Source organism: Zophobas morio, unplaced genomic scaffold (assembly GCF_036711695.1).
Source record: "Zophobas morio isolate AGI-343-1 ecotype UQ-CSIRO unplaced genomic scaffold, CSIRO_AGI_Zmor_V1 ptg000016l, whole genome shotgun sequence".
Lineage (NCBI taxonomy): Eukaryota > Metazoa > Arthropoda > Insecta > Coleoptera > Tenebrionidae > Zophobas > Zophobas morio.
This window is the reverse complement of record NW_026972121.1, coordinates 5,594,996-5,604,309: the sequence shown is the minus strand read 5'-3', so window position 1 is coordinate 5,604,309 and position 9,314 is coordinate 5,594,996. Positions and strand designations below refer to the sequence as shown.

At 36.8% G+C, this 9,314-nt stretch overlaps 1 protein-coding gene across 1 annotated transcript; it reads right to left on the bottom strand.

The window, feature by feature from the left end:
• Positions 1-6,908: 6,908 nt before the first annotated feature.
• Positions 6,909-8,920, bottom strand: LOC135129634 (fatty acyl-CoA reductase wat-like). The gene is made up of 7 exons (XM_064056849.1): positions 8,503-8,920; positions 8,216-8,455; positions 8,025-8,170; positions 7,862-7,971; positions 7,578-7,814; positions 7,355-7,532; positions 6,909-7,304 (listed from the first exon to the last, which is right to left on the bottom strand). The coding sequence occupies exons 1-7, from the start codon at positions 8,698-8,700 to the stop codon at positions 6,968-6,970; spliced, it is 1,446 nt and encodes a 481-aa protein (XP_063912919.1). The 5' UTR covers positions 8,701-8,920; the 3' UTR covers positions 6,909-6,967.
• Between the last annotated feature and the right edge of the window lie 394 nt (positions 8,921-9,314).

Below are 9,314 nucleotides of genomic sequence, written 5' to 3'. Positions count from 1 at the left end.
ATTGGTTTTTATTTTATAATATCTCCCCAGATCACTTTAAAGCTATTATTGAGTAATGCCTTTGTGGAGGTCGAAGAGGGCTATCGGCCAGTATTTTTTTCAAATCGTTGCATCGCGCTCATTCACTGTAAAAAGGTTTTAAAAATCCTATTTTGAAATTCGCGCCCGATCCGAATTGTCGCGAAGTGTTCCGTCGTACTGTCGAAGTTCGGCGAAATTAGAAATTATTCTCATCAGAAATCAACGAACAACTCAAACTGAATTATTTTATCCAGTGTGATGATTATTGTAGGACAAATTAAACGGAATAAATGCACAAATTGATCCATTCATTCGTCATAGTGCGCGACCCCGTCAAACGAGCCATCTTGAACTACAATCAGACCATATCCAAAAAGCCCAAGATGAAGACTTCGAGCAGCTGGTCTTCCTCAAAACCCCATCAAAGCCCATCGGCAGCATTGTGACATTTTCTGGGAGCCATCAAGCTAGGAATTTACTCGCGCTGCCTCACTCAGGAATCACTGAACGACTCAAATTGAATTATTTTATTCAATATGACGATTATTGTAAATCAATTTAAACGGAATAAATTCACAAACTGCACAAAATATTTTATTAGGTTATGTTGCTGGTGCTGATCGAGTCTTTATTACTAAAATCTCATTAAAATTCCATATGTCCTACTGCGATTAGATGAAAATGCGAGGGCCCGCTTTTCTTATTGTGTGATGGTAAGATTTACTATCAAAACAGCTGGCGCTTTTGAAGAGGACCTTTTAATAAAACATTTAGATAACTACAAATAACAAAACTTAACAATTGTTGATGAATGAAGTAATGAAATATTGTACGAATCTGGAGAAGTATTGCACTATTTTCAAGAATTGCTCAAAAAGACTGCTCTCAGCAGCTGTACAGTAAGTAAGCCAATCTTCAAAACTCCTACGCGTGTTGATCAGCATTTCAGTTGAAATCTGAAGACAATATTGCTGGATTGCTTGTTTCAGCGCTTCTCTGTTTGTATAGCTTGTCTGAATGCAGATGGTCGTGAAGAAATCTCCAAAGAAAAAATTCTCAGGGGTTTAGATCCGGCGATTGCACAGGCCAATGGGGCAGTCCCAGGAAGTATTTGCTGAGCTAGCATATTATCCTACTTCTGAGCATTCAATCCGGATTCGATGAAAAAAAGTGCAATGACATGATGTCCTAGAAGCCCCAGTCCACGGTTGTAGAATAGATAGGTTGATACACTAGCATACATTTGCATATCCCTGGTCAGCGACGCCAATTGCCGATCGCGTCGCCTGGTTTTTGACGTTTTAGGGACACAGAACTCTATAGGCATCTGTCTATAACCGATGTAATTAATAAAAGAAATCGTACTTATCGACTCCGATCAAATGTCATTTACAAATTTTGCATTGTGCATAAAGCAATGTAAACGAAAATCCCCAAAATAACTAGAATGATTTCCGCTCGACAAGGTAGAGGCGCTAGCTGTATGTGTCCTTTCCATGGATATAGGGATCGAAAAGAAGCGTCGCCATCCCAAGCCATTAGTGTACAAACCTATCTATTCTACAACCGTGCCCCAGTCAGACACTGACAATTGCACGCCATTGATAACGAAGGTCATGGACCACGTGAGGGTTGTGTAATGCTCAAATTTGATCGTTATGACGATTATAACTTCCGTTAAGACCAAATGAACGTCAGTAAAACAAATGTTCCTCAAAAACTCTCCATCAGCCTATATTCTCTCAAGCGTTCCTTCGTAAAACTCTATATGTGAGAAGTAGTCCTCACGCTTCAATTTTTTGTCATGATGCTTTTTGAAATTCTTCTATCTCATCTGTTTAAGATCCCTAGAAAACGATTTTAGTAATAAAGACTCGATCAGCACCAGCAACATAACCTAATAAAATATTTTGTGCAGTTTGTGCATTTATTCCGTTTAAATTGACCTACAATAATCGTCATATTGGATAAAATAATTCAATTTGAGTCGTTCAGTGATTACTGAGTGAGGCAGCCCGAGTACATTCCTAGCTTGAGGGCTCCCAGAAAATGTCACAATGCTGCCGATGGGCTTTGATGGGGTTTTGAGGAAGACCAGCTGCTCGAAGTCTTCATCTTGGGCTTTTTGGATACGGTCTGATTGTAGTTCGAGATGGCTCCTTTGACGGGGTCGCGCACTATGACGAATGAATGGGTCAATTTGTGCATTTATTCCGTTTAATTTGTCCTACAATAATCATCACACTGGATAAAATAATTCAGTTTGACTTGTTCGTTGATTTCTGATGAGAATAATTTCTAATTTCACTTTGACATTTGAATTTTGCATGGGTAATGAAAAGACGCGATCGCCGAACTTCGACAGTACGACGGAACACTTCGCGACAATTCGGATCGGGCGCGAATTTCAAAATAGGATTTTAAAACCTTTTTACAGTGAATGAGCGCGATGCAACGATTTGAAAAATATACAATTCCCATGTTAATTCCCTATATCCAGACTTGGATGCGGCACCCTGTATATAATTCAGCTCTGCAGGCCTTAAAGGCCCTGGACTTTTTTTACAATAATTTTCCATTTGTTCCTGTCGGCTGCTTTGGATCTCCAATCTTCAATGCCTAAATTTTGAAGATCTTTTCGAACATCGTCTATCCATTTCAGTTTTGGCCTTCCTCTCTTTTTCTTTCCTCCTTTTAGGCGGTCTAATACTTTCCCAATTGTCCTTTCCTCTGGTGTTCTTCCGACGTGGCCTAGCCATCTTAGTCTCTGTGCTCTGATTATCTTCGTGATTGTTGGTTCTCCGTATATTTCCTCGATCTCTCGGTTTGTTCTTCTTCTCCATTGGTCTAGTTCTTTTATACCTCCATATATCTTTCGTAGTATCTTGCGTTCCCATACTTCCAACTTCTGTTCCTTTTCGTTCGTTAGCGTCCATGTTTCACTAGCGTACAGGACTGTAGGTCTTACTATTGTCTTATATACTTGTTTCTTTGTTCGTCGTGTTACATTCTTACTCCTCAGAAATCTGTTTAATCTTCCTACACTCTTGTTTGCTTTCGAAATCCGTTCTTCTATCTCTTCGTTCATTTCGTTTTTGTTTGTAATTACTACTCCTAGATATTTGAACCTATTTACTTCTTCGAATTCGTATGTTGTTCCTTCTTCTGTAGTTACTTTCAGTGGCTTTGCTGGGGTTTGTTTTGTTTCCATCTTCATAAACTTCGTTTTCTCTTGGTTGATCGCTAAACCCATTCGTTTCGCTTCTCTGATTAGATTTTTTGTCATTTTCTTCATTTCTGCTTCTGTTCTCGTTATACATGTCACGTCATCTGCAAAGGCTATATTTTGGTGTCTTTTTTCGTGTGGATGCCATTTCTCCTTATTATTACTTCGAGTACTAGATTGAAGAACAAGGTAGTTGATATTGGATCTCCTTGCCGGAGTCCTGTTCTTACTTGGAATGGTTCTGACAACAGACCATTTATCCTGACTCTGTTTCTGGTGCTCTGCAGGGTCATCTTTGTCAGTTTTATTAGTTTTCTTGGGACTCCCAGTTCTTTCATGGCTTCTGACAGTTCTTTCCTGGTAACCGTGTCATAGGCTTCTTTAAAGTTTATGAACAGCAGATATAAGTTGATTCCCTGTTCGTAATGTACTTCTTGTAGTTGCTTCAATATAAATATCTGGTCTACAGTAGATCTATTTTTCCTAAACCCTGCTTGATATTCTCCTACTATTTTTTCCATATGCTGCTTTAGTCTTCGGTTGATGCAAGTGCCCATTACCTTATACGTTACGTCTAGCAGCGCTATTCCTCGATAATTTTCGCATTTCGTAATATCGCCTTTTTTAAATATCGGGCAAAGTACTGCTTCACTCCATTGTTCTGGCATTTTTCCTTCCTTCCAACATTCTAGCACTAGTCGATGTATCTCTGATGCTACTGCTTCTCCTCCGTACTTTAGCATCTCGCCCTTTATTCCGTTTCTACCAGGACTTTTGTTGTTTTTCATCTGCCTTAGTGTTTCTCTGATCTCTCCTTCGTCAATTTCTATTGTTTCATCTGGGTCATCCGAGTCGTTCACTCTTTCGTTCGTATCTTGCTGTGTATCCTGTTCGTTTAGCAGTTCTTCAAAGTATTCTGCCCATCGTTTTATTCTTGCTTGTTCGTCTCCTATCAGGTTGCCATCCTTGTCTTTACAATATATTACTCGTGGTTGATAGCCTCTTTTCTCTTTTTTCACGTCCCGGTAGAAGTTCCTTATTTCATTCTTGTGTCTTGGTTCTTCTCATTTTTTGATTTTAGATATTTCTGTCTGGCTGACCTCCCCGCTTCTACTGGTTTTCTACATTCCTCGTCAAACCATTCGTTTCTATTTTTGTTGTGTTTTTTGACGAACCGTAGTACTTCTTCCGAGGTCTTCCATATGTTCTCTTGTAGTTCTTCCCACCTCTCTTCTATAGGTATGTCTTGCTCTGTTGATCTTATTCTCTCATTCATCTTTTGTTCGTTTTCCTGTTGTACTTCAGCTTTCTTAAGTTTGTTTACATTTATATCACGTTGCGTCTTCTTTCCTTCATTTTTCTTCGGTATTTCTTGTTTGAGGTCTGCTCTTACTAGAAAGTGGTCTGAATTCGCTTCTGCTCCCCTGTAGCTTCTTAAACTGGTTATTAGTTGGGCATCTCTCCTTTCTACCAGTATGTGGTCTATTTGGTTGACCGTTTTTCCGTCAGGCGACATACATGTGCCTTTGTAGATCTCGTTCTGCGCAAAGAATGTGCTTTTGACTACCATTTTATTTTCTTCTGCAAACTCTATCAGTTTTTCTCCATTTTGATTCGTTTTTTGGTGTTTGCTTTCTTTCCCGATTGTTGGCCTGTAGCAATTCTCTTTACCTATCATTGCGTTGGCGTCTCCTATAACCATTTTAATGTCATGCTTTGGTATTTTCACATATTCTCTTTCTAGTTCTTCGTAATATTCTGTCTTTACTTCTAGATCTTTCTCTTCAGTCGGTGCATGTATATTCAGTAGGCTGATTTTCCTGTACTTACTTATCAATCTTATATAGCTCATTGTTTCTGAGATTGGTTTGAAGGTAATTACTGCTCCTTTCAGGCTCTTCTTCACCATGAATTCCGCTATTAAATAATATGTAGTTGTCTATTTCAGTGATGAATTTGCCTTTTTGTTTCGTCTCTTGTATAGCTGCTACATCTATATTATACCTTTGTAATTCTTGGACTATTTGTTTGAGTTTTCCTTCGCTATATGTTCCTCGAACATTCCATGTTCCTATTCTAATTTTCGGGTTTCTCTTTCTCTTCGTAATTCCTATCGGGTCATCCATGAGCTTTGCATACGTCGTCATTGTTTTCCGGTGTGTGGTTTCTTCCTCTGTTAGTTTTTTGGGTTTTCTTTGGGGTGCGACGGTGCTTTCACTAATTTGTCTAATTTAGTGTCCCAATGCCAGACTTCTCCTGCCCATATCATCTTTTTGTACCCTACTTTTGCCTCGACTCCTTTCCCTTTTTCTGCTGCTGCTATTCCTCTTATTTTCGTCTGTATCTCGCCATCTTCGGAAATGATTCATCCATTATTCGGTCAAGAGTGGAGTGCATTTAAGTTGCAAAGTTGTTTTGTACGTAATCGCAGTTTGTCGTGTAAATACCAGTTAAAGAAATAAATTGTTGAGTTTTTACCTACGCCCGATTAATTATTCGCCTGTCAATCGTAACAGTATTATATCCGTCCAGTGGAATTTACATTCGCTACATATGGATACTCTAGATGTACTATTACTTCATAAATTTTATTGTTTGGTGATATGTATAAAGACAAGAATAGACAATATCAATAGACTGTATCAAAATGTGTTAAAATTTAAAGGTTGTTGAAAATATGATTTTTTAAATAATTGCATAATAAATCTAGTGGAGAAAAATAATCACTTTTTTATGTTGAGTACTTAGTATAATGAAGCTAGTTCCTATATAATACAGCCTGTTATTGAAAGGTACGTACAAAATAAAATCGGCAACTGGTCTCGAAGTATAGGTGCTAAAAGTTAAAAAAAGTTCAAGTAAAAGTGTTTTCCTTTTAGAGATAAAAATTATTAAAATTTATGTCCAAATTCCTTGTACGCCTCTGATAAAAAGATCATGTTTCGTTTCTATAGTAACATTTAGTCTTGACAAAAGTTTTATTGTTACAGTTGCTAGGATTTACTAAAATAAATTAATTTTACCTATTTAACCTTCAGTAGCGTCTAAAAAGGTTGGATAAGGGTTAGTTTTCCCCTTATAATTTTGATAACACAAAATAAGTTTTTCTGACTTCTTAGACTTCGCGAAGAACTGTCCATTTTGTTGTACGTACCTTTCAATAACAGCCTGTATAATAGCTAAAATAAGCAACGACATAAATAGCAACAATCTCTTTAAAAAAATAACCAAAATGATAATTTATTAATAAAAAATCTTATGTAACAAGGTGTTTACCCTAGTATTTTTTAATTTTTAAAGTGCAACTCAAACTATATTCAAATTGTTTTTAATTCGATATTTACACCTTACCTGACTGCTAAATTTATTGCAACTTAAAATTCAGAATACAAAATATTTAGTTTTAATAAAAGAAAATACTTCCCGATGAATTTTAAGTGGCGATCAATTGACGCTGCGATAAATTCACGTGCGATCAATTGTCGCGTGCGACCAATTGTGCTGCGATCAGTTGTTTGCAACCAGTTGTCGTAGAATCATGTCCGATTCAAAGGAGCATTTTACGATTACCACTATTGTATACAACAAAACTTTGTAGCGTTTGCTTTTTAATTACTAAGTAAGGACACCCACGACTTTCAAATATATTTTCAACCACAGAGGTACATAATAACATATAACTTAAGGAAAATTCATTGTTGTAACATTAAAATAATCTTCCTAGCAAAGGTACGACAAATACGTAAGGAACATAATACCTATAATAAATCCAACAAATGCGTAATGAAGACCACGTAGTTTTTTAAGTTTTGCTTTTCCTTCGGGGAGAGTACTAATTGGATCTTGTAATAAGTAAAGCCTTATACCTAAAGCACAATCGAATAAGTACTGATGCCAGGGTATTGTTTTGGAATGAAACGGAAACATCCTTCTATCTGTGTCACCCATTTTTAACCACAAATTCATAAAATTGTTTTCGTCGAATGTCCACTCGCGTGAACTAAAATATGGCAGCACATTCAGGGATTTATGTATCTTACTCAATTTAGTAGCTATCCTGAAAGTATACAAGTCAATAAATGATAATAAATTTTGCGAAAAAAATACTTATATGATTTTCCAAACAGGACGAAAAGGAAATCGACGACGTGGGCCAGTGACAAGTACCACAAGGAAGATACATTGTAAAGAAATTTACTTTCGGTCAGTGTAAAACCCCAGTACCACAAGTACTTCGTAGATGGAAACTCCTCGTAGAGCGGGGCCATCAAATTGATTAATTTTTCTTTGCAAAAAATAAATGAGGAAAACCGGAGAATGTTTTACTTACCAAGTAACATTTTTTTGCCGACACAGTTGTACACAGTGAGAGATTTAGAATTTGCTGTTTTCCATGTTGCCGCCAAAATACAATTACTGACAACATCCGCTGGAACCAAATCCAGCCGCTTTCCTTTTTTTGAGTAAAAACATCGAATGATCCCCATTCCAACTCCAGCCACAACACCAATGACACCGTAGTAGTTGTCAGTATATCCTGGAATGGGTTCTTTAATGGTATTCGTAACTAAAAGAGACATTATTAGTTGAGCTTTGACCACGCGACGAAATTACTTATTGCTGGTCGAATGATTGCTGTTGATATCCCCGTGGTTGAACTTTTAATCAAATCTTCTGATAAACACTTCGAGAACAGATAATTGTTTGGAAAGTTTTTAAGGTAACTGGAAAAAACATGTAACCGCTCCACGTAGGACCTTCCATTTTCAATACTCACGACAAAAGTGTGTTTTCCAAATCGTCTTCGTTACAAGAATTGACTAAATCGAGAAACGCTTCTGCTTTAATAGGTGGTTTGTAAATTTCTTCGCGAATGTGACTATTGAAGCAATTCGAATAGGCTGTAGACACGTAGACAAAAACCTGGAAATGTTTTTAATTATACAATGTTTACAACACTGATCTTACTTTCAAATTTTCCATCTCTTTAGCCAACTTGATCATATCTTTAGTGCAACTGACATTATAACTGGCTTCTTTTATCGTCTGCAAAAAGTTGACGTTGGCAGCAATGTGAAAAATGCACGTCGTTTCTTTTTTCAAAATATAGGCATCTTCGGGATCTAGTCCTAGACCGGGTTGATTGCAATCGCCACTAATTAACATGACCTTGCTTTTGAAATTCTTCCCTTTGATGCTCTCGAAACACTTGAAATAATAACTGTTAATTTATTATAAAAGAACTTAGTACATACTGGATTAGTGAAAAGCTCGCTGAAACGTTGCTCCGGACTTTTGCCTTTTTTAGGACGAATTAAAAGGTAAATCTTTTTCAGATCCCAGCATGTTCGTAGCAGTTTCTCGAGGATCAGTTTGCCAACAAGGCCGTTTCCTCCGGTTATAAAAATTGTTTGATTTCTAAAAAACTCTACAATTTGACTGTTATCTGACATGTTGTTGCGAATATCGACAGATATGTAGACAAATGTGGTTTTTTAAGTTGTGGGCCAATTTATAACACCAGTTTATGTTGCAGATATCTCGTAAAATGTTGAAAGAATGATAATTTTTGTTTATCACAATTTTAGCATTCAAAAGTATTGAATAAACAACTTTATGGAAATGATTGCACAATTGGCTTTAGATAACTATAAAGCTTCTAAGAAATCTGAGTTTTAAACCATATTGGCATTAAGAAAGAAACAGATTAAAATGAGTTTCTAAAGTTTTCAGATGGTTTATAGAATAATATCTTACATCTAAAGCTGCTTAGTAGGCCACTATTTGAATATTAAAAAGCAATAACACAATAACAAAAAAAATATAAACTTTATGATATAGTGCAAATAAACCATATCAGTGCATAATTTGCACAATTTAACATGAAATTAACCATTATCGTCAAATGGCCTTTATACAATTATATTGTTACGAAATAAACGCGTACGCCGTCCCAGTACGACACCTAAGGGTTCTAGTATGTACGGCGATGATGACTCATTGTCGGTGACGTCGGCCAGAGAAAAGCATGGAAGCGGATGTTGCGCTGGGTTTTCCAGAACAAGCC

What these genes read in the sequence shown, in the direction of transcription:
- LOC135129634 (XM_064056849.1), bottom strand. Translation starts at nt 8,700, where the DNA reads ATGTCAGATAACAGTCAAATTGTAGAGTTTTTTAGAAATCAAACAATT. An exon ending in GCGAGCTTTTCACTAATCCA is followed by an intron (nt 8,456 to 8,502) that starts GTATGTACTAAG and finishes TATTATTTCAAG; the next exon opens with TGTTTCGAGAGCATCAAAGG. An exon ending in CTGTTTGGAAAATCATATAA is followed by an intron (nt 7,305 to 7,354) that starts GTATTTTTTTCG and finishes GTATACTTTCAG; the next exon opens with GATAGCTACTAAATTGAGTA.